The sequence below is a fragment of the Pleurodeles waltl genome, chromosome 7 (assembly GCF_031143425.1).
Source record: "Pleurodeles waltl isolate 20211129_DDA chromosome 7, aPleWal1.hap1.20221129, whole genome shotgun sequence".
NCBI lineage: Eukaryota > Metazoa > Chordata > Amphibia > Caudata > Salamandridae > Pleurodeles > Pleurodeles waltl.
The window spans coordinates 699,530,778-699,556,987 of record NC_090446.1 but is presented as its reverse complement, the minus strand read 5'-3'; the positions used below and the strand labels follow the sequence as shown (position 1 = coordinate 699,556,987).

General features: G+C 41.1%; 1 protein-coding gene across 5 annotated transcripts in view; it reads left to right on the top strand.

Moving 5' to 3' along the window:
- The first annotated feature begins 513 nt into the window (after nt 1–513).
- LOC138304557 (E3 ubiquitin-protein ligase RNF14-like) overlaps nt 514–26,210 on the top strand; it is a 123,632-nt gene continuing 97,935 nt past the window's right edge. For 2 of the 5 annotated variants that reach the window (XM_069244713.1, XM_069244712.1), the window contains exons 1-5: nt 10,377–10,471; nt 11,457–11,478; nt 13,653–13,722; nt 19,020–19,181; nt 21,449–21,594. In XM_069244713.1, the coding sequence (XP_069100814.1) occupies nt 10,392–10,471; nt 11,457–11,478; nt 13,653–13,722; nt 19,020–19,181; nt 21,449–21,594 (480 nt within the window). In that variant the 5' untranslated portion in view covers nt 10,377–10,391. Of the gene's footprint in view, nt 750–7,452; nt 7,553–10,376; nt 10,472–11,456; nt 11,479–13,652; nt 13,723–19,019; nt 19,182–21,448; nt 21,595–26,210 lie in introns of those variants that run through there. The other 3 variants (XM_069244715.1, XM_069244717.1, XM_069244714.1) reach the window with 3 other exon arrangements.

Here is a 26,210-nt window from a genome sequence, read left to right as displayed (position 1 = left end):
CATGATTTGTGGTTTGTGGTTAGCATCAGCTAGGTTTGCTATGGCATATGGGAGGGGGCAAGGTTTGAAGTGAAAGAAATCCTATAATTTGTTGAATGGGAGATACGAAGCTTGTAGGGAAAAAAAATACATAGGGCCTGTGCTAGGGTGAAAGAGAAGAGGTGTTATTTGTTTATAAAGCATGAAAAACAACCATGAATTTGTGGCATGTTAACGAAAATTGTCGTGGAAATAGAAAAAGGTCTTCCATGCCATCTCTGTGAAGGCAATGAGCCAATTGACTCTCTCATTGAAATTGTTGGAGTAATGGTTAAATACAAAATGTGTTTTTTATGTTTTTTTTAATTTTTATTTCCAAATAAAAGAGGGTACTTTGGAAATCACATACAAGCACTATCTGCAGTCAGGCATAAAACAGCATGACAGATAGCTGTGACATGCTGTGGCACATATCGCATGAATTGTGTCTCATATGCCACATTCCACAGAGTCGCGTGTCACATGCCTGGAGTCGGTTTCAACCCTCACTGGTCGTTCACTTATGCGCTCTCTTTGCGAGTCTCCTCCGCTGCTGCTTTGCATGTGCCGAGACTGTGCCCACACTGACGTCACCAGGAAGAGTTTCTCTCCGTTTACATCAGCTGACGCCCACGGTGAGTCAGGCCCCTTTTAAACTGACTTCAAACGGGAGCTTTGCTGGAGCCAGGAAAGCAAGAACACAGTCTCCACTTCTCGCCCTCCTCCTTCAGGTATTTGCATTTTTTATATTACTCAACGATAATGAGAAAGTTACTGAAAAATAAAACAAACCAGTCGTGTACCTGATGAAAATAAGCTTTTACAAAGGCAGCCAACAACCTGAAGCACACAGAGCTGGCATTTGGGGCACCCGTTCACGTGTGTAGTGTTGTTAGTTACAGGTCTAGGGTGGGAATAGGCTGGCGAGCTGTAATTTTGAAGTCATAGCACTGTGGCAAAGTAAAACTACTTATTGAAAGTTACACGTCTGCCCGCAATGTTAACACCACGAACGCTAGTTTGAACCTGAATAGGGATTACATCAGCCCGTGCAGATAAACCTGGCAGAATTTGTGAATGTAAGTACTGTGCATTTCAAATGTTGAAGCATCGAGCTGAATAACGTGTCATTACCGCACTATTCCCCAATCTGCGCGACAGACTCGAAATGGGAGGTGAAACGGAGAACCATGATTTTGGTATCTTTCTGGTTTCGTATTTGTTTCCAAAATACCACAGCGATCAAAATGAGTCATTGGTTAAATCCTGATTCATGCGCACCACTCCGTTTTGCTTGCATTATGGTTTGTGGAATAAGAAACCTTTAGTTTCTCTAATTAGGAGCCTTGCAATGGTGATGAACATTCTTAGATCGCCTGAACTGAGAAGTTCTGTGCTCCAAGGCACAATTAACTAGCATTTGCAATTCAATAGGTCTCGTATTTGCTTGAGTTAGAGCTATTGCCGGTGCAAATGCATAACTGAACATTTCTTGCCAGATAAATTGGTCAACTCTGCCGCATAATTTGGTCCTCTCTGGCACATAATTCCAGTGGCCCTGCCTATAACTAAAGCACTTCCATTTACTGCAGAGCCTTACCCTGATGACCTTGGACATTTCTGTTTTTAATGTGTGAGGGTCTGTTACTGACATTTCCATAGAAATCTTGCGTTTGTTTCATGCAGCATCCTTAAACAAAAGCTCTTAAAGACCATGACAGGACCTCACATATGAGAAGTGGGAGGGTGTCACAGAGATTATTTGCAGTAATATAAGTGAGCTGATGTCGGCTTGGTGGGTGTCATGGTTAGAGGAAAGGTAAAATAGGCCAGAAGGAAATAAGGAAAGAATGACAAAGGCTTAGTGCAGGAACTTATTCGACAAGACTACACAGGGAAAGCACAACATGTTAATGTGTTTTGGTTTCTTACGCTTATTTACGTAAACTACCATTATTCCTTTCATTCTTGCGAGGGTTGCACCAAGTATTTTCGTCTTGTTTTTTCTTCATGTTTTTAAAGGAGTTTTTTTTAAATAAACATGCTTATATTTGTATGCCTCTCCCTGAAAAAAATAAGCATTGATCCAGTTTAAGAATAAGGCAAATACCCTCTCCTGCAAAATCATCCCCTGGGCTATTACTAATTGTTGGCACAAATGTGAGCAAAATGTATTTTTAAAAGTGTTCCATTTGAGTGTTCTTGTCTGTGCATTTGATGTGTGTAGCTGATAGGGAGGGGGCTGGATCCTGTGTCTTGTACAGGATGGGACGATTTTATTTCTCATTTAAAAAATGATACAACCAGCCTTATTTGACCACATGCTAATTGTGTGTCGAGTAGAGAGGGGGCAGCTCATCTGATAACCTCCCTCCCCAACAGACACCACACACCACATCCTATACCTCTTACCCTGGCGTCACTCCTACAAAAGGCGGCTAGCCAGCTGTAATAAAAGTGGGGTCAGTTGGCTATAGGACCAACCCAACAGGAGGCGATGCTACAGACACTTAACCAGAGCGTACATTTGTATAGCATGTGCTTTGGATTTCTTAGCAGAACTCTATAGGGTGGCCTTACAAGAGCATGTGCCTGGCCTATTCAGTGCTTAATTTGTGCTTGTTGTTTCTGGTGCTGAGCACCAGGGCCGGCGCTTAGTCTTCTGCCTCAAGCATTTGCTGTGAGCAAAAGACACGTTTGGGAAAGACGGTGGAAGAGAAAAACGAAAAAGCATCACAATGAGAGAAAGCAGAAAGCTGCAGGTGTTAGTTGAAGGGGCAGGGAGTGGCTTTAAATGGATTGAAGAGATCCGAGATGGCTTCGGGATTACGCTGCCTTAGTATTCCATGTTCACACATTTAATTGCAGCAGCCGCGTGTTAAGAAGAGGGCTTTGGGCACCAGCACCTTTTTATTTACAAGTTAAGCACTGGGCCTATTCCTTTTCCCACAAGTAACCTATAAAACCAGCCAGGAGTCAAAAGCAATCACTAGGAAATAAACGTACAGGCTTACAATTTCAGAAATGTGACTCGCTTTTTACCCTTGTGGGCATTTTGTTCACGGTATCCTTCATTCGCGTGTAGAAGCACTAACGTTGCACATCGATGACGACATGCACTGAACTTCTCTTCTGTGCCTAAGGTCTAGACAGGTTACTAAAAACAAATACAAATATATTGTGCTTTGCTGTTATGTCCCCAGACTGACAACTTGTGATTTCTAAGAGGATAATTTGCTGTGGCCTTCCTGAAAATAGTGAGCTTTTTTTGCAGGAAACGGACTCCAGCTCCTTTTGTAATATTGAATTGTCTTGAGGCACTTTATAATCAAGACAGTTGTGCTAAACAAAGACCGATGACACAAGCCAATATAACACGAAGAAATAACGTGTATCATTATTATCACACGATATACCATTAGACAATTTTTCAGCCTTGCCAGGATGAAATCTATCCCGGATTGGAACTTGTGACCTCCAGGTCACACTGGATGTCGGCAGCAAGGCTTAACTCAAGGGTGGCCAGGACGTTGAAACAATGTATTTACTTGACGCTGAGGTGTTCCTTAACGCTATCACCTTGGGTACCGAACAGTGACTCCCATTAGGACAGAATGACCCACTCTCTACTCCCCTTCCCCGCAAAGGTCATAGAGAAGATAGTAAACATACAACTATCTTGCTTCCTAGAAGACAACAACATACTCAACTTCTCCCAGTCTGGATTCAGCAAAAACCACAGCACCGAGACCGCCCTCATCGCCTGTACAGACGACATCAGGACCAGATTGGACAAGGGCAAAACCGCCGCCCTCATCCTCCTAGACCTCTCCGCAGCTTTCGACACTGTATGCCACCAAGCCCGCAGCACACGCCTCTTCAACGCCAGAATTCACCACAAAGCCCTGGACTGGCTCACCTCTTCTCCGAAAGAACCCAAAGAGTTTGCCTCCCTCCTTTCCGGTCTACAGCCACCAAGACCATCTGTGGGGTCCCCCTAGGATCCTCCCTCAGCCCCACCCTTTTCAATATCTACTTGGCTCCTCTCGCCAACATCATCCGCTCCCACGGCCTCACCATCATTTTATACACCGATGACACCCAGCTCATCATCTCCCTCACAAGGAACCCATCTACCGCCAAGAATAACCTACACGCTGGACTCCTCAACATCGCTAACTGGATGACAGCAAGCCACCTCAAATTGAACTCAGAAAAAAACGAGATCATCATCTTCAATTCCCAACAATACAGCATGGAACGACTCTTGGTGGCCCACCACCATTGGACCACCCCCAACACCCTCCACCCACGCAAGCAATCTCAGCATCATACTGGACTCATCTCTCTCCATGACTCAGCAAATCAACGCCCTATCATACTCCTGCTTCAACACCCTTTGCCTGCTACGCAACACTTTCAAATGGATTACTTTAGAAACAAGAAGAACAGTCACCCACGCCCTCATAAGAAGCAGACTGGACTACGGCAATGCCCTCTACGCAGGAACCACAGACAAGCTTCAGAGAAAACTCCAGCGAATCCAGAATGCAGCCGCATGTCTCATCCTCAACCTCCCTCGCCATGAACACATCTCCACCTACCTCAGATCCCTACACTGGCTGCCCCTCAACAAAAGGATAATTTTCTAAATCCTTGTCCATGCTCACAAGGCCCTCCACGACACCGGACCAGCCTACTTCAATGAACGAATCAATTTCCACAAACCAACTCGATGGCTCCTCTCCGCCGACCTCACCCTCGCTACAGTCTCCCGCATCCAACGCACCACCTCTGGCAGCAGATCCTTCTCCCCCCTCGCCACCAAAACCTGGAACTCCCTCCCCACAAACCTACGCAAGGTCCCAGGACCTCCTAGCCTTCAGAAGCACCTTAAAAGATGGTTTTCAAGCAGTAACCCCCCCCAGCACCTCGAGACCCTACTGGGTGAGTAGTGCGCTTAAGAAATTTGTTTGATTGATTGACATCTCACAAGCTGGATACACGCAGTGAAAGCTACTCGACCATGTCGTGGGTGTGACATATTTTTCACATAAGGTTGAGCTTAATGTAATAAACTTTCCAAACATTGCCACCTTTAATAAAACTTTATTTCATGCGCTCGGCATTTCATATGTCTTAAAAGTTTTAAAAAAAAGGTTGCCCCTGCTCCCTCTTAATTTACCACCAGGACACTGCTTAAAACAGGGGAACACATACAGTGAGCATTCTAGGTTGTTGAACCAATAAAAAAAAAATATATATATATATATATATATATATATATATATATATATATATATATATATATTTTATCGGGCAGTGCACATCAGGTCACAACACCTGGAACTCCTCCCGAGCAGGAGCAGTGGGGAGGTAGGAATACATTCGCTTCCCACATGCCTCACAGTAAACACAAGAGTTTGAAACATACCTCAACACAGAAACACAAGAGCCGTGGTAGCCAGGACAAGCAGCAAAAATCGTCCTAGTGCCACCCAGTAAGGAAATAAAAATACCTGCTACTCTGGCAGACTTCCACCGGAGTTCAGAGGTACACATCAGCCTTTTTAAGTCGCCCCCGAGCGTGGAGTTCACGCATCCCCCTTGCACGTCTATCTACTTCTAGACAGCTCCGTTTCTAAAAAAGTGTAAAGTACAGCAATGTGCGTTTACACCACATACAACAACACCTTGACAGCTTGAGCTTTATGAAAGATTTCAGTAAAGAAAAGCACAACATGGTACCTCCGTAATTAGCCTGAAACAGGAATCCGGGAGACCGACACTGCACACACAATGAAGAGGGATTCACTGTAACAAACAGCGTGGTGTGGGCAATAGACACCACCTTCCCGAGCATGCATGAGAGAACTGCAGGCTGTAGCCTTAGTGTTTATACACAGTCAGACACATACAGACAAATGATTCGTTTTTAAAGGGTTAAATAACATACATTCGAACATGAAGCATGGTGCAAAGCCACAAGGAGAAGGGATCATGACTGGGATTAAGGGGAAATCCGAAACCAGATGGGAGGAGGGAGGCGGGCCATCACACACTGTAACAGGAGGAAGGATTCAAAGGGGGAAGCCTGATGTAGTGTGATAGCCAACAAAAATGTTCTCTTAGTGAAATCCCATGGGGGGGGAACTAAGCACAAAAGGGAGGGACATTTTGAAAAATGGACCAATAAAAGGGAAGCATTTAAGACAAATATAACAGAGAACAAATGGCAAGAGTGGGCATAGTTAAAAGCCCATATTGAATACAACATGTCTTACAGACAGGCGCTGCACGCTGCCAAGCTCGACTTAAAAAGAGATGTGCTTTGATGATCCCTCCCTGCTTTTGATTCCCTGTTGTACTCCAGAAACCTTTCAAAGAGGAGGATCTTTCTGAGGGTAAACAAAGATTTGAACAGTCTGTAGATTGCTCATCGCTCCAATTCTTGTCTGTCCACCTAAAGTCATGGTTGGACATCAGGAAACAAATAATTTCTTAATGCAAGTTTTAGCTACAAAACCTTGTCTGTGTATAATGAAGGGGCGAACCCTGGAGGGTAAGTGCATTTCGATGATCTTGAGCTGTGTTTGATGTGTGGGGTGGTGGGCTAGGTGGATCAGCTTGTAGGGGGTACCTATTTCAGGGAGTTTCGTGCGGTTTGGGAGCCAGCACTGGAAGCAGGTTCTTCTTTGAAGTTTGTATTGCTGGGTGAATTTGTAGTGTGTAACTTCTTAACTCTGTTCTATCCAGACTCTATTTAGAATCCCCAAATTAGATGAATTCTTTATTTACTGTGTCACAGATTCATATATGTGAAATTTCAGCAACTTTGGAGTTGGTCCCTGCTTTCTTGCAGATTGGTGTGTTTATATTTGTTGTGCCTTGTGGTGGGAGGACTAATATCCCTATTGGGGTAAGTGTGCATGTGACGTTCGGAGTGCGCTCACTTTATCAGGACTGGACTGGGAAACCAAAGCAGTCCTGGCAATTTTGTCAGGCCAGTCCCTGGGTCGGTGGGTGCAAGTGCGAACCACTGCTGCTTTTGTTACTGGGGGCCGATACTGCAAATGCAGCCCCAAGTAACAAAACTGGTCCAGACAGTTGCAAAACTGGCCCCCACCTTTCCAGCCTCCTGGCGAAACCTTCAATGCCCGCTACAGCCGGTCGGCCCTGCACCTCATTTACGTTTATTTCCACACAACGCATAGTGCATTTTTAAGGCATGACAAGTATAGAATCAATTTGAATTTCAGTGTGATTTATATGCTGTGAATTCGCAACACTAGACATCCATGGTTCCTTGTCTGTACGTGTAATGTTATGAATGAGCCTGACACTGTTTTTGCCCACTAATTTGCATGGTCATCAACACCATTTAGCTGTATCGTAACAGAAAATGTTTCTGTTTTCTCCTTCTCCTGATTGCAGTTCTCAGATGATGTCAATACTACATCACACAGGAAAAGAAGCATTGTCGTTCTTGTTTGTTTTATTTTGCAGGAACAACAATCCTACACATAAATAAAAGGTGAGTTTATTGACTCTCCTTCCATGCAAGCATTAGCGTTGCATGTTTTTTTGTGTGACTAGGAGTGAATGTGCGTTGACACTGGGGCAACAGATTCCATATAAGTGCTGACGAAAAACCTGGAGCATGTAGGCCACAGGATAGGGGCTAAAACATGTTGACTGCATTTTTTTAGGCTCATTGGACCATTATAGCCTAGAAACCCCTACTGAGGTAATTATAATCCATACCCACGCTGACCTCTAATAAAGGGATACCTTGGCCTGCGCAAGGTATTGTTATGGTTATAGTCTCCCTGGTAGTAATAATCATAAGTGCTCCTTGGTACACGTTGAGACCATCCTGACTTTTAGGAGGCCGGGTTGGACCCGAGGATGAAGAATGCTACTACTGAAGTGGGTGGAGAACACATATAAAAATAAAGAATTTTCTTTTTGAAATTAGACCGGGTACTTGCATGGGGTAGGATTTACTTTAGGTTGACTAGGAATACCCTATGTTATCTATTCATTCTACAGGGAGAGTATATCCTCTGGGCCTCTTAACTAAAATGTCTTCCTTTCCCTCACAATAGGCAGGGCTATAGCAGGCTTCTGCCTGTTTTTTCTGAAATTAGTTACGCAGCGCACAGCTGCCAGGAATTGCTATACTTGCCTTTCTTCGTACAATCACCATGACTGAACAAGTGGAACTAGCATACATCGATGACACTACGCCTCTTACTTTATCTGCACCACCACTTCTGAATCATACTAACCTCACACAAGCCGTGGCTCAGACCCAGAACGAGGACAAACTACCCAAATTAAAGAGTACCCAGGTTAAGACACTCCTACACAGGGCTACAATAACAGAGTATTTGAGGGCAAACTTGGCACCAGTGGGTGCCCTAGTCAACAATTGTTCAAGTATTTTCCTAGAAGACCCACAGTTTAAGAAAGACTGGTCACTCATAGCATGGCGTTACTCTCAAGACTGGATAATTTTGATCACCAATACTGTGAAACAACACTCAGAGACAATGTTCATAAAGATAAAAGCCAGTAAAAACGTTTTGAGCACCCAAGTAAAGATCACTGTGTTCAAGAAAAAAGTTGAAAAAGTCAATAAAGAAATTCCAGAACATAAGGATTTGTTAATGCAGAGAAAGATAAGTAATTTACAGAAGGGCACCAAGCAGTGTTTCCATGTATGGGTTTACCCCTACTTCAGGGATGATTACAATAAAAAGGGACATACACATAACACCCAAAACACCCAAAGGAGTAACTCCTGGTCACCCAACTCTAACGCTAATGAATGGTCAAGAGCAGGAACGTGACCTAAAAGGGAACAGTGTTTCCAACTACTTCTTCAACATATGTATTATTAGCAATGCCCATAAGGGCCCCAACCTCTAGGCCCAGCACCAGGGACCTTATTCTCATGGTTGCCCCTGTTTTCCAGGGATAGGTCAAAGAAGAGGAATATGTGGCATAAGAGTAGATAAATTGATCCAGTGGGACACCTTGTGACCAGATGGTGTTCAAACACAAAGCAAAATAAAAGAACCTCAACCAAGCCTGAGTGACCTGTAAATACGGTTGTTAATTTGACAGAGAAACCCTTACTAATGAACAGACTGATTTCCTGAATAAAGGACTAGGCTTTGTTCATACACCTGGTTTGGATACATTCAAACTGACATGTGAATTAGCAGAGTTCTTCAGAAAGATTAGGTTTAAGGTATTCTTTTTTAACACACCCCAAGCAGACAGAGTGGGTAGCCACACAGATCTACACAAAAAATCCTACTTCAACCTGCCTCTAACATCCATACCACCAGAGATATTCGCATTTGAGGAAACTGTTATAAAAGTTGAACAACTTTAAGAGCTGGAAGAGAGGATTCCAGAGTCTATTCCCACAAGTAGAGACACGTGCTGGAGATCCTGGAAAGGGAGACTCATCTGATTATTAAACCATCTGACATGGGCAGCGCCATTGTGATCCAACATGAGAGGGACTATTGTGATGTCTTCCTGACTTTGATAAGGGAAGAAAGAAATTATGAGATCAGACTCTTCTAGGAGATTACAGAACAAGATAAAAACCTTGGGGGAGGAGGCCAAAGATAATGGATAAATCACACATAAGGAAGAGGAGTTCCTAATGACCATTAGTTTTAGAGAACCATATTTTTATACCCTTCCCAAAATACACAAGGGTAGACTTCCACCCCCTAGCAGACCTATTGTGTTGGGTATAGGCTCTGTTCTGGAACCCCTCTCCCAATTAACAGATTGGTACCAGAGACCATTGGTGGAGCAAATCAGGTCTTATGTCACAGACACTAAATACCTGCTGAATGGGGCAGAATATGACCCAAATACCGGCAAGATGCTCTGCCTTGATGTGGAGGCTCTACAAACAAGTATCCCACAAGAGGAGAGCCTAAGGGTGATTGTCACCGTACTGAAAAAACAGGAGTGGAACTGGGTCACGCTCATCAACTGGATAATAAAATTGGCAAGATTAGTCCTGACTGAAAATTAATTTGTCATTGACAATACCGTTGCTATTTGGCATGGAAATGATGAAGATATGTCAGTCTTTCTTGACTAGCTGAAACACAGGAATTCCTGTGTGAAATTCAGAATGACTTTGGACAACCGGACAGTATCTTTTTAGGGACGAGCTTGCGTCACATGCGCTTGCGCATGCGTTTCGCTTGAAAGACGCTTTAGGAGTTAGAAAAGGGCTCGGAGCCGCATTCATGTCACGTCAGTGTCTTTCATTGGTTCATAGGCTTGCCTATTAAAATCGGCTTGCTTTCATTAGTGGGAAGAACGCATATGTCATGCCTTTTCCGGTGGTTAGCCCTCCTCGAGCGCAGCAACCAAGTACTGAAAACATGCGAGGCTCGCTGTCTCCCGTCAGGTTTGTGGACTACTTTTTATCTTTTGTTCGTAGCGCGATCTCGCTTGGCAGAAGTCGAGCGCTTTGCATAACATCAACCCTGTTACATACTTTATTGCACTTTTGCCGGTTACGTAGATAATTGCACTTTTTCCGATAGGTTTCAGAACGAACTATAGCAGCGCGATTATTTTCCGTTCAATGTGGCAAGAAAAATCCGGTTGGGAGTTTACAACTGCTAATAACTAACTCGGAGAAATGCGATACCCTAGTTTACTTTATTTTAATGTCTTTCATAAGTGGCCTCGAATTGTCATGGCAGAAAGTCAGTTATCTTATTTACTGCTGTCTGCTTGCACGAGCCCAGCCTATCGGGTTCCTTTGCTGTTTCAGCTTGAGTGCATTGTGGCGGTTGGGTTCACATAGGGTACCACTCTCTTGTGGGGGGATGGGGGTGCTACTGAGCTGAGGGGCTACTGAGCTGAGGGGCTGAATGCCAGGTGCTGTTATTGATAGGTAACCCAACTCTCGCATAACACTGTGTCAAGCTCAACACAAAATGCGTGTCACTTTGTGAATGTCCAGTGATTGTTCCAATGGGTAATACCTTCTACAGTTAGATTAGTTTCATCTTTGCTGTGGCGCTTCGAAGAAGCTGCTCCAAAATGCCAGGAGAGATATTACTCTGCGCAATATATATCGGGCTTGGGGTGCGCGGTTAGTGTAGTCGATCGAAGTTCTTTCTTTTAATTCGCCGACTCCATCATTGCATTAGTGAAAGGTGACTCTGCAGGAACACCTTCACAAATGTCACAAGGAACATTAACACATCAGGCAGCAGGTCAGGAAGACAGTTGGAAATCAGCGTGTAACCAGAGCTTACTCTTCTGTCCTTAATCGAATTAGAATCACCATTGCCAAAGTAGTAATGCACAGGGAGACTTAAATTGCGCCTCTTTTTGTATTTGACCCAACTGACAACAACTTATTTCTATTCTCTTTTTAGGCCTAACAAGCTGCCATTTCAGGTGAGAATATAAACTATATTTCATTTCCCGTGATGTACTTGAAATCTTTCTTTGTACGGACTACTGTTAAATATAAATAGGACTAGGACGCCTTTTGTTTTTTGTGTGTTTTTTTATTGCAAGTGTATGGCCTTCTGCCTATAGAGTGAATTAGCCATTAATAACAATAGTTTGAATCTGCTGCTAAGCCGGGGTTCTTAATAGTAATATCGTTTTTGAGGAGTTAAGGGCAAAATCACATTTTATGTAGTACTCTGCTGCTCACCAGCTTTTTGACCACTCCTTCCAGTTGCATGTAGTGAGCCGCCTTACTGTTTCCCATACATGCCTTTCAGAAAATGGCTGTGTTGATTGATCACGTTTGTCCAAAACATGCGAGCTGAAATAACATTGCACGGTGCATCAGAGTGCTATTCAATAGGAAGTAACAGAGTCATCAAGGAAATGTTTTTTCACAGTCAAGGTGATATCCAAAGTATTATTGTTGCCATCCACAAAATACCATATTCAGAAATGAAATTGTGTAAGAATTGCACATTTACAACACACATGAATTCCAAATTAAGTCTTTCTTTTACTTTTGTAAATGCTGTTGCAAATATGATGATGATTCAGGCTAACTTAACATCCTTATTAAACTATGACAGTTTGAGCACTCTTGATATGTTTGGGTGGCACTTCTAGTTTATTTCTATTGTTACCCCTCCGTGGCTGTCTTGTTTTGGAAATTGTGTTAATCAGCCAGCATCTCTGATGGTGGAGTGGTGAAAGTGGTATTCTGTTGGAATTAGCATTGGATATTTAAATCAGGATGCTAAATGGCAACATTGTCATTTTTGGCTGCAGATAGAGGAAGAGGGTAAATTGAATTGCTTAAGTTATATGCAGGGCCACTGGAATTATGTAGCAGGAAAAGACCGAATTATGAGGCAGTGTTGACCAATTTATGTGGCAAGGAAAGTCCAGTTATGATTTTTACAATGCCAAAAGCTCTAGCTCCAGCAAATGCGAGACCCATTGCATTGCAAATGCTTGTTTGGATGTTACCATCAAAGCCACAAATGAAAGATTGTCTACAACACCTTTTACCAAACCTTCAGACAGGAACAGCTTGCTCCACTTTAATAGTGTACACCCCGTGCATTTAGAGAGAACATTCCAGTGGGCCAGTTCCTGCATATTAGGAGAAATTGTTCAAAGCTGGATAATTTTAACCAAGAGGCAAGAGTCCTGATCGAGAAATTACTTGAGAGGGAATATCCTGACAGGGTGATCACCAAATCCAGGAAAAGGACCCGCATAATTCCACAAGAATCATTACTAGAGCCAAGCACGAGAAGGGAGATGTAGTCTATCATCTACATAAGCATGTATAATGCCTCTTCCAATTCCCTGTTTCTCGAGCCAAGCACAAGAAGGGAGACAGAGACTATCATCTGCATAAGCATGTATAACAACTCTTCCAATTTTCTGAAGAAAATTGTTAATAAACATTGGCGGCTCCTGACCTCAAATCAGCTATCTTTTGAAAAACCCATGTTCTCTTTTAAGAAGAACAGAGGCATTAGAAATCAGCTGGTCCACACCAGACCCAAAACACAAACAGCACCAAGATCTTATACACTTTGCAACCTTCCTTCCATCGTTTATAGGGCATTACCCATTTGTCACAAGTCAGTACCTTATTACTCCAGTCTTGACAGGAGCAGAATGAGGCTCAAGCCCAATGCTCCTCCGAGAGATCCCTTTGATCTCCATAAACGTTTAATAGAGACCAAACGGATAAAGGTGGGGAGGTTGGGGAAAATAGAGAAGAGGCTGTCTCGTCTTTTTCTGATAGAGATTCTTTGATTCACCTTTTCTGTGTGCTTTTGCTTTGTCTCTTGGTGTTGAGTGTGCTATAAAACAATCAGACTATTAATACATTCATGACTCACTCCATTAAGGATTATGAGGCACTTAAGAAACTATACATATGAGCTAAAAATGACTATTCAACATTCCCCAATATGAACGATACTCTAGCTTCTTTTCTATTCTTTTTTTTTTGCTCATGGTGAACTTATAATGTAGCTAGGGATAGAGTTATCATTACTTCAGTATCTTTGCAGTTATTCTGTAGCCTTAATAACCTAACAATGTCTTTATTTCTTGTTTTTTAAAAATGTTTGTAGTTGTTGGTTTTTACTTGCGTGACCCAAGGCGAAGAATTGCAGAACCGGAGCGTGGAATTGCTGCATTCAGGTAAGTGTCTTTATTCTTTCTCCTTGTGATGACTTTCTCAGAAAGGTATTCTTTTCATGCTGGGAAGAGTTGATTTAGAAAAACGACCTCCTCACAGAAAACGAGAAGAAAAAGAGAAAAATTACACACCATATTTTTGCTTTAAAAAATCGGAACTAGTCTGTAGATGACATGAAAGACAGAAATCCCTATAATCCGTCGGACATGTGAAACACATTCTTTCCCTGAGATACTATCGTAAACCCGCGAAGCATGTCGTCAAGAGCCTCTGCCTGAGGGAATTTATTCAGTGAAATGCTCTGCTTGTGAGGCTGTGTGGGCACTTGACCCTACTCTGTGGTCCTAGTGCATAAACTATACGCCACTAGAACGGTGACCCTTAAATCATGAGTGGCAACCATCTTACGAGATCACAGCTGCCACAACAATCTCCAAGTCAGTGCTGTTTTCATTTTTTGATATCAAATGGGATTTTCAATTGTTCCATCTAGAGCTGCACAAATGTTTTGAGAGACGGAGACTGGATCTGCATTACGGTTCCTGACCCTGTGTGCCCCCTCACGAAACACTACAAACACTTAGATCTGGGTCTACCTATGTTGTGTGAACAACATTCACACACAGACACTGTAACTAGGAAAATGTGTCTACCTCATTCAGAACCGCTGCGGTCTACGTTATGTAGGCATTGCAACACGCAAAATCAAAATAAGGATTGGGGAACATCGGAGCACTAGCCGTTGTAGGAAGGCCTCCACAAAACTAACTGCACATTATTTTGAAAAAGGACACAGTGAAGATGAATGTTTTGGACTGTAATTAGGAAGTTCCTAGCCCTTCCTAGAAAGAGAGCAACTTGTGTATAGACTCAAGACACTTATAACTTGCCTCAGTTAAGAAATCCCATGAAACCAACTAAATTCCATCCAGTAAGGGGCTCTGTAGAAGTAGACCAGTAACCTTGTCTACCCCGGTAAGAACATGTGACCCACCTAGCTATGTCCATAACATATATAGCAGTTACTCGAAAAGTGAGCTCCTCTGCCCCATAGACATTACTCTCTTGGCTGAACTATGATGTTATTATTTTCCCATCGGTGTGCGGGGAGCAAAGTCTCTGCGGGACATCCTTTGAACTACTGACACTTCATCTAGATAGGACTAAGGCTGTGGAAGGGACTTTTAGTCTAGTGGATATAATGTATTCACTCACCTGGGTCTTAGTGAATATCTGGTTCTTGAGGAAAGTATAACATATCTTTTACCATGGTAGGCCTTTTTTATTCCTTGGCCGATATGGTCATTTTTTAATTATTTCCTTTTTTTTTTTTTTGGAATTGCCAGTAGCTTAAACAACACAGACAACCCTCATTATGAGACAACGCCCCTATGAAATCTATCGCCACCCCCATTAAAGTCATTGCTATAAAGCATTGCTATGAATCACATTTATTTAAATGTTTGTGTGCCATCCAAAAACATTTTGTGTGGATATAATACTTTTCAGGATTTACACCTACATTTTCTGACCACCTACAGTGGAGTCAGGGAGGTTTTAGAATACTTCCCCTCTCTGTTTAATTTATTTTTTGTTTTTGAATACACACCAAATAGGTCATTATTATTTTTTGTTTTTTACGCCTATGCCTCCGACTGTCAACCCCTGTGCTTGGGGAGGCGTAGTGACGCCATAATGCAGCTTGTCATGGTTTGCGGACGGTTCTGCTTCACCCCAACTACACCTCTGGGCTGAGGTATGACTGATGTATGTTTCTTAAGCCTGCTCCCACGCCATTGCCTTTAGGACAAGGCGGTGAGAGTGATATCCCAAGTAGGTGCAGCAGCAGCATGTAATCCTTGAAGGGGTGAGTATCGGTTTACCCCTAAACCTCGATTCAAGTGTTATGTTGGCGAAGCATGATTTTTATGAGGCATGGTTTCTGCTAGGTACTCTGCAGACTGTTTGGCCAAATACTCATAGAGCCTTTTTTTTGCTTGTCTCCGAATCTGTAGGTGGTGTACACTCGTACAATAAACAGTGTGTGACTACAGGGACATGCTACCCCCCCACCCGTGAGTGGTAGGACTAATTTCCCTATTGGGGCAAGTGTACTTGTGACATTTGGAGTGCACTCACCTCATGTATGTTTATTTCCACAGGACGCATGGTGCACTTTTAAGGCATTACAATTATGGAATAAAATTAGATATCAGTGTGATTTATAGGTTGTGAATTTGTCACACTAGATATCCATGGGGCATTGTCTGTACGTGGGATGTCACAAATGACATGACACCGTTTTTTTGCCCACAAACTTACATGGAGTGGCGTTGCACAAAACATTGGCCATCAACACCATTTATCTGTATAATAATAACAGAAAAGCATCTGTTTTCTCCTTATACAGATCACGGTTCCCAGATGACGGGAATACTATATCACACAGAGAATGAAGCATTGTCTTTCTTGTTTTTTTTCTTTGTTTGTTGCTGGAACAACAATCCTATATATAAATAAAAGACAAGTTAATTGACTTTCCTTGTATGCAAGTATTAGTGTTGTATGCTGTGAGTAGGAGTGAATGCGCGTTGACATGGGGGCAACAGATTTCATATACTTCCTAACGAAATCCCTGGAACATGTAGGCCATAGGAAAGGGGCTTAAACATATTACTGTCATAGTTGAAGGTCATAGGACCATTATATCCTAAAAACCTCCACTAAAGTGATTTTAATCCATACCCATTCGACCTCTAATAAAGGGAAACCTTGTCCTGTTTGAGGTATTTTTATTCTTAGAGTCTCCCTTGTAGTAACAATATCAAAAGTGCTCCCTGGAATATGATGAGCCCATCCTGGCTGTTAGGGGCCAGCCTGGACCCAGTAATGAAGCATGCCACTACTAAAGTGAGTGATGGTCACATATTAATAGAAATAATTTTCTTTTTTAAATTAAGTCAGGTACTTGCATAGGATAGGAGTTACTTTAGGGTGGCTAGGTATATCCTATGTGATGTGTTCATTCTACAGGGAGAGTGTGTCCTCTGGGCCTCTTAACTGAAATACCTTCCATTCCCTCCCAAAAGGAAGAGCAATTTCAGCAGGCCTCTGTATATTTTTTGTGAAACTAGTCTTTACCTAAAATACATGATTTAAACTTATCTGGACTTTGCGGTTGACTTTGGACCATGGTCCAATGGTATACTTTAGGGACAAAAAAAATTCAGCAAAAGAATGTAGTTTGCTGTCCTACTTGTGTCTCATACTGCAGCATAGTTGACTCATCAGGCTCTGGTCATAGTTTGTGTAGTATACAGCTTTAGATATTCCTAGCCTCAAGTTTCAAAGAACTTGATTGAGGGCTAAAACTAGCTTAACCAATTGTTATTTCAATTTGTATACCTTTCTGTCGTCAGGTGAAACAGCCTTAATGTTGACTCCAGGTTTCTTATCTTTCCATTCAGTGGTATCTGAAGTGTTTCAGTTGTGAGATGGAGCCAATAAGTGTGCTCCTGATTTGAAAGATTGTGGGAGTAGTGCGTCTGCCAGGCCTCTGTGATTGCTCATGATCTCTGTGCCCGTAAGCAGGAGATCAGCTTCATTGCATCATTGGGCTTTTTAGATCAATGCAGAAGTGGTCATTTGTCAGGAGGTGATTCCACCCCTAGGTATTTACTCCAGGTAGGCCACCGTCTCTGTCAGCAGTTCTAGGAGAGGCAGGACACCACCTAAAATGCTGTGGATGAGCTGCATTGTTCATCAGTCTATCAAGAGGTAAATTGCTTGAAGAGGCCGAGAAAAAAATATAAGATACTAATAGTGATATTACCTCCCAATACTTATAGTAAAAACAGAAAAAAGGAAAAGGGCAAAAGGTCAACTAGTGCCAATCAATTTTCATTAGTTTCCAGCTAATCAAACCTCTGTACATACCTCAAAGATTGGGATAAGTGCTTAAGCTGATTTCTAAAAAAAAATGTTAGCCATCAATATGGTTCAACAATTATTCTTAGGCTAATTAGATGTCCAAACTCCTCTTCATAGTTCCCAAATTAGCAACAGATTTATATCTTATTGCACCCAATGGGGGGCTTGTGAGAGAGTGAGAGGACAGTGAGACTTGTTTTCTTGAGTTAGAGAGTGAAAAGTTGTTGGTGAATCAGAGGTGAGCCACAGAGAGCAAATGCTCTATTGAAGTGAACATTTCCTTGCACTCTTCATAAATCCATCTGCTTGGCCCTGGATTTTCCCAATCTGGAAAATGTTCTTTGAACACCTAAATCCTGAGCAGCACCTGGTCCAAGAGCATGGCAAAGCAAATGTGCTTTCCCATCAGAAAGCTACTGGTATTCTAGGATTGCCCCATAGACAAGTTGTTTGATTTAGTGCAGCAGTTTTGACTTCGCTGAGTAGTGTTGTTTAACCCCTTTGCTTGTTCAGCATGCGGGAGTAATATTCCCTTATGGTATTAAAATCCAGTAGATATGAGTTGGAACAGAATTGCACTCTTCACCTTAACTGCTGTGACCTAAAGACAGAGTTCTGATTCACTGCCATACAGAATTTCTTATGAAGTATTTTCGACAGAAATAAGGAGGAATAGGTGTAAATATCAGGTTGCGGCAGTCTTCTTTCATGCAGTGGTTTGGTGTTGGCGTATTTGCTTTAAAATGGATAGATTGGTGTATGGACCATTCATTTAACATTTTTCTATGGTGCATTTGGGGGTAATTAGGCGCTTTACAAATAACTTTGACTGTCCAAAATAACAGATCATATAAAACAACAACAGGAATGGGAGTTAACAGTGAATAAAGAGCAGGATTGTAATATCCAAGGGTGGACCAGGAGGAGGGCAAACCTTGAGTCTGGTTGTAATATGAGGATTGTTCTACCTCGTGTGCCAGAAAGACTGAAATGGGAATGTCTTCCAAGTTCTCATCAATATTTTATTTTTTGCTTTATGTTTTTTTGTGAAACCACTTGATTTAGCAAGCAAGGGCTCACAACATTATTAATTGGTGTTATTAATTCAAAGGAACGTAAGAGAACACAGTTTGCAAGTATTGTATGTTGGAATACAGAAGTTCTTCCGACTGGTAGATTTATACTTGCATAGTGCGTGGCCCCACTTTGGTAACAATGAATTATGTATGATAGAAGAAAACCTATTTATGACTAAGCTGCAATATATCACTTGTTAAGTATGTAATTTGTAATATCTTCTGTAGAGGTGAAATTGTGATTAGGTGCAGTTTTGAATTCGCTAATCATGTTCGTCTTTCATCATCTACAGGGGACTACATGTCTGCAGAAGACAGGGAAGCCCAGGAGGATGAGCTGCTGGCCCTTGCTAATATTTATACAGATGATGAGTTCCAGATAGCAATGCATATCCAAGGCGGGCAGATAAAAGCGTGTTTAGAGTTGCCACAGGGCTTCAGAATATTTGTTAGCGGTGGGTCAGTTTTGCTGTTCAAACTTGTTCTAAAATGGAAAACCACAGATGCCCTCCCGTTTCTTACTAATAAGTCACAGATTCTGCTCTGAAATTGATTGAATTACTTCTTTAGAAATAAAGGTAAAATAAAAGAAATCAGTCATTAAGGCATTCACGTTTCATCCGCCATAGATACATCCAGAGTATCTCACTGCCTGCTGGTGGTGTTTCCAATTCTGAGGTGTTCCAGTGAGAGGGTTGTTTGGTGAGAGGATCGACCTGCATTAAAATCTTGAGTATTCTAGTGAGTCCTAGATTGACTGACAATCAGTGTATGGGGTATTTGGTCGCAAAAGAACAGGTCGTGGTGCATATGGTCATTTGTTAGTCCTTGTGACTCAGCCAGAAGAAGACCCTTGACCCTGTGGCCCTGCTGAAAGTGGCATATGCCCATCACTGTGTGCTCGTGGTATGTGACAGATTATCTCTGAGCACTTACCCTCAGTAAGCACCTAGCGGTAACATTTGTTGTGCCTCCACCATTTCAGTGTGAAAGTAATAACGAATAGATAAAGGCATCAACATTTGTGTGCATAAAACACTCAGCCGTGCTATTTACAATATTAAGAATTAGATTTGGATTTCGGAAGCCAACCAAAGCTTTATTTCACTAAATTGTAAATGCATTAAAACCATAAATAATGGCAACCATCTTTTTACAGTATATGTACAAAGAAACGTAATTTCTTCCTCCAATATACATTAAAGTTATCGCGGTAAAACACTGGGAAACATTATGTAGGCATAAATACAATTCTTATCCTTTTCTGGATCCGAGCATCTCTGAAAATATTGTTAAATGTCATTTGAAAATAAAGCGTGTTATTGAAGATCAGTTCCAATTGACAAGAACATTTGTGCACAGTAATATGGGCATATATTTTACCATTTCTGAGCATTTATAGTGCCCGCTTTTAGTTTGTCAACTAAAAACCTTTATTTTCGTTTCTGGTTTCTTTTGAAAGCATTAGCACAATTGTTCCATTGTCCCACAAGCATTTACTTCTAATGTATTTCCCTCTCCTGCTTTTTCAGATCTCGGCAACAGATAGCTTTAGCTGGTTGTTGGCTAGATCTATTGTTTTTTTTTAAATGCCATACAACATACAGTTACAGTAGGCTTTGGGTCAAACCCTTGCTCATATTTGGATAGCTTTTTTGTCTATCTCAGGTGTCTGCTTCCATCCTTACTCATATGTGTGTCCGGGACAGGAGCATTTCGGTCTCACAGCTTACTGACAGGATGAGTGGCCTCTTTCCACTACCGACTTGATAGGACTATTTTTCCATTTTACATTTAACACGCTGTTATGTTTTGCTTAGTGTCTCCCCTGCTTGTTTCTGAACCCCACATGCTGTACTTGAGCTCCTGCAATCCTGCTTCCTGTCCTGCTTTACAATTTTTTTAATCTACTTATATTTGTGTAAGGGCCCGGCAGCTGCTAAGCACTAACTAACTTACAGTCCGCTTTCTTCAACTGAGCTTGTGTGCACTTTCTATTTATTTTCTTTTTCCCAAACATTCTTACCCCAAACTCAATTGTAGCATTTGTAAAGTGCATCCTTGGCTTATATAAACGTCTGTTGAATTTTTTTAACGGTATTGTATTTCGTATTGTAATAGTTTTTATTAATTGAACAATAATCGCTTATTCACTTATTCTTGTTTGTGTGTCTAGTATACTCGATTTTCATGATTCTTCCCCACTCCCCAATGCTTCTCACCACCTCCCCGTTCCGCTTTACATTTTTTGCATATTTTTTTTAACAGAGACTGACAGCTGAAAATTGCTTCGAGGCTGTTTGCTTCCTTTTTTTGCACTTACCGTCACTATTTTAACTTTAAAAAAAAATAATTGTCTCCCAGCCTTCAATGGTCATCCACCAGTAAATTAAAAATAACTGCCTTGTGACGCTATGCACATGTGCGCATTCTAACTATAAGACTCTTTCATCCCCTTTCAGACATTTTTGTCATTTTTCATAAGATAACACATTCAAGTGACAGTAAAGTTTTAATCCAAGGCATATGGTGATTGGTATGGAAGTGCTAAATTACAGTTTTTCAGAGTTTACCATTATTTGTAATACTGATATTAAATATCCATTAATAATCCTGCCAGATAGACTGTAAGGCTCTATTGTTATAAGTAAATGTATTGGTTCTCATTGATTCTCTGGACCCTAAAAACATCACTGCATTTTCCAATCTTTTGTTCACACAGGCGATGATGCCAAAAATTCTCTCAAAGGTGAATTTGAAGTTTGTTTTTTGCCTCCAGTTCTGCTTACATTTGAACTCCCAGCCGATTACCCATCAGCCTCTGCTCCAGTGTTTGTACTCAGCTGTAAATGGCTCACAACAATGCAGGTTCGACTGAAACCCTATTTCTTTCTCCAAATAAACAACATTTTGAAGCATTATAGATAATGTGAAGCACTCAAAATGATTTTTGCTTATTGTATTCTAAAATACTTATTATGGTTGTATTTATTGAATTCTGACCATTATTCTTTTTAAATCATTGATGTAAAATCTTGAGCTATGTAGTCTAATGGCACCTAAAATATAGAACATATCTAGGACAGTTGAAAAGGTTTTGCTCAATAATGTGTGATGGGCAATATATGATTAGTCTTAGGAGTTGGTTAAAGTGCACTGTCCTCTGGGGGCTAGGAAAGTGAGGGAAAATAATGTTTTTTCAATGATATTGAAATTATTTGCCTTTTTGCTTAAACAATTAAATATGCTACTAACTCTCTAAAATGTTTCATCACAATATATTTTGAGAAAGAAAATAGCTCCCAGTCTATCCCTCTCTCACACTGCTATGACCAAAGTACACAGTACTTTAGTGCATCCTTCTTTACATTAACACATTATCCTTCCTTCCCTTCCTATACCTTCCAAGTCAAACGTATAAAGCAAAAACATGCACCTCATCTAGACTCTTAGGTATCAATACCTTTATACATAGCCACACACAAGCTAAAACTCTGTGATTCATCAACTGTTAGTTCTCCCTCTACCTATCCAGTGACTTTTACGCCCATCACGAAATAGGAGCAGCTATACTGACTCTCAGCATCATCTTAAGTCTCTCATCCTTTGGGCCATATCATGGCTGAACTTCACAAAGAAAAGATTTGTGTTGTATTTCGGAATATCACATACAGAAATATTGCCTGATATAACAATTTTGTCCTAAATATTGTTAACAACAATATCACCCTATTTTCTGTTAAGTAACTCCAGTGAGGCGATATTTCTGTATAAAATATCTAAGACACAATAAGTATGTCAGACTATACTGCAACAAGAATATTCTGGTACCACGCCAGAATTGCTGTAGCAAAGTTACTCTGGAAAGCTAGGTGTCCTGAGTTAATGAGAAGTGGGCAGTGGCGGGAGAAAACATTTTGTTACAAGGAAAGAGAGGGCCAAGTCAGACAACTTGGCGTGACTGGTGCCAAGCTGGCCACAAATTGTTTGGTCATGTTCTACTTTGATTTAAAGTAACTAAGTGCTCTGATCACCTTTTGGATAGTGTGTATGCATTTGACTGTAGGAGGTGTAGTCCTAGTTATGGGCAACTTACTGTGTCAGGTGGGTCAACAGATGAGTGCACATACCAGTGGTAGAGTCTGTCCACAGGTGTGGGTAAAAGTGTCAAACATGTACTTTTTCACTTTTGCCCCATTTTAACTGACAAATAAAGGTGTAAAAACAGTGAAGATGGCCATGGATAATATTTTCTGATACTGAAAACCCAGTAGTAAGGTTGATGATAAGGGCTTGGTTGCGAAGATCTTGTGTAGTCTGTAACAAGCAATAATTTTGTGGAATGTGTTCAAAGAGAAACCTGATGGTTATCAACAAAGGACCTGATTTACAGTTTGGCAGAGGAGTTACTCAGTCACAATGTTGACATATATCCAGTCCGCTGAAATATACATCCCACTATATCCTATGGGATTTATATTTTGGCAGACAGGATTTAAATTTCGGCAGACATGCTATCCGTCACCCTTCTGACAGAGTAACCCTTCTGCCAAACTCTAAATCAGGCTTTAGGATTGAGTGTCCAGAGAAGAGCAAGGAAATAGGATTGGTGCATAGTGAGGAATTGTTATTGCTTTCTTGATTTCTGTCTTTAATTACTGAAGATTTTATGATGTGATTTATATAGCATTGTTTGATCAAATTTCATAACAAACTTTGCTGTGTTATTAAGCTGGACTGACAACTAACAGAATAGCAGACTCTTTTATACAGAAAACACAATAAATCTATGTTGCTCAAATGGGAATTTTTCCTTAAAAAAACAAAAGACAAGAGGCGTTTGGCAAAACAGGAACGGTTCCTTTAATTAAACAGCACGGCTGGGAGAACAGTTACAAAAACGGGGTGTGAGGACTGTCTCAAGGTACATTTGTTCTGCACGGTATTTTATACATTTCTGTGTGTACAATAAAACAATTACAACATTCCTTTTGATGTGAAGAATGTGGAGAGATGTCATGAAGTCATAAATAAGGTTCTAATAATAAATGCAGGTGGGCCTCGACCTTGCGTGGACACAGTGTGGGGCAATGGGTAATGTCCAGATGTCCGGCCTGAGGGGCATGTGTTCATTTTGTGTTACTGTGCGTGCTGTGTTCTGATTGGCTGTGTGTTCCTAACTTCATGTGGCATCTGACTTTATGGTGTTTGGGAATGTGCCCACACCTGTGGCAATGTGTGTTTTAGGAGGGCCAACTTAGTGGGCCCACTGTGGTGTTGGTGCGCCTATCTGGGATCTGAGTTTCCTGTTCACATGTTTGTCTGCCGGCTATGTGCTGCCCCACCTGTAGCTTGTCATTGAGTAATCTCAGGCCTAGGTCTCAGAGCCTGCCTAAACACGTATCTTGGATTCAGGCTGATGGAGAGGTCATGATGGGTGAACTCGCTAATAGTGATGTGATTTAGTTGGTATAGGTGATCGTATCATGGTGCACACTGACTTTGACGTTCCCAATATTAACAAACGGACTCCCGTTCAGACTTCACCATAGGACATTTTCCTCCTCTGACTCTAAACATTCCTGTCCCAATCTCATAAACTGCACCTTTTCTGTCATCATGTATGCCAGTCTGTGGTGTGGAACTTGATAAACTATCTACTTTGCCAAGGGACGAATTGCTTCAAAATCGTCTTTTTCTGTCTAAAGATCTGCTTGTCCTATTTGGTGCCATGCAATGAGATGATAAATTACAGCACCCTTCTGATCAAATCTGAACTCTGAGAATAACCTGTTTAATTATCTCAGTACTGAGATTATATGAACGTTTGGATACTGGCAACACTCTGGTTATGTCACATTTCTGTTTATCTAGACTCTGAACCTATCAGTATTCCATATATGCCAAAGCTTTGAATATTTTCAGTCTCTGTTTATGAATGAGCTCTTGTTCCGAGTAGCTTTCTGATCACAGTAAGGATTTGACTAAGGCAGCATTTTCATTATGTGTGAGACTTGATTATAGAAGATTTCAGGATATACTATTATTATAACTATATCCCTTCTCACTTTCTCATTTCACTTTCTGTGGAAGCACCTTGTTAATTGCTCTGGAAAATTTATTTTTCAACATTCACTCTATTTTTAATACTGTACATAAATGCAGATTATGAATATGATCCAGTGCCTAGGCTGTCAACTGAGGGTTAACAGGATACCTCGATGTCTGGACTTGTCCAATTGACTACATTGTTTAATACTTGAGCAAATCAGATAATCTAATTTCTTCAGTGTCCTTGTTACCCATAACTGTGAGCATTTACCAAGCGCTAGATCTGTGATTCATTTACAGTTTGTGATTAGATGAACTCTTTAAACTGTTACAGGCCATTCTAAAGGTTATTTACACATGTAAGTTTGTTTATAAATGCAAAACACAACATGTCACTCATTAAAGAATTTACTTGCATGAAGGATGCCATGTGAGCATGTCTACTCACGGGTTGGGAGCAGGCTTCTACTGGTAGTTTGAGGGCTTGAATACCCAGTATGGTTGTGCACACCCATATGTTTAAGGGGTCTCGATAGCTTCTCTCCAACCCTTTGCATTCCTGGAATGGTCAGATTTGTACTCTTGACAAAGGCAGAGGCAAAATCTTCTCTAGGGTGGGAGGGGAAAAATAGGTGTGGTGTGAGGAAAAGTGTTTTACCTTAGGAGAAACTACTTGTCCCTGGTGAAATGAGGGGAAAAAAGTTTTAGCAAGTGAATCTTTACTTTCTCTTTTTGCATGAGCACACATACACATATATATTTGCTCTCAGAAAAATAGAATTCACAAACATTTGCCAAGACTATATTGTCCAAGCCTTCTAATAATACCTGTGAATTCATGAAAGACAGTTCAATATCATAGAACTCCAGGTGCGTTTTTTTGGTTTTCTTTCAAAATGTGTCCCAAACTTTTTTTTTTTTTTTTTACTTGCTGCCCATAATGTCGATCTTGATGGTTAAACACTGATTCTCCATTGTTAAAGTTTTTTTTAAATTCTGGCATCCATTAAGCATGTTTATTTAATGATGCCTTGGACGTTGTCCCTAAAAGATGTACAGTAGATTAGGAAAACTGCCTGTAAACTTTGTAAACCTCAAATTTTCATATTTCAAATATCATTTGAGTACATTTTATTTTGGAAACATCACCAATATTGTTTCCATTGTTTTGCATGTGTTTACTTAAAAATATGGATTAGTCTGGGAGCATTTCCGTAATGGTAGCTTAGCTTCCAACTCACTATATTTTCTTGAATGCTTGCCCTAATATTAACAATTTTTTGGTAACGACCCATATATAGAACTTTGAACATCTTAATCATATGGATGCATAACTTGATTTAGCAAAGACAATCCTCTTTCCCACAAAATATTGTGCACTAGCACCTGAATGGTTTGTATTGTAGGTGCATGGTTCTGCTTGCGTAGTGGAC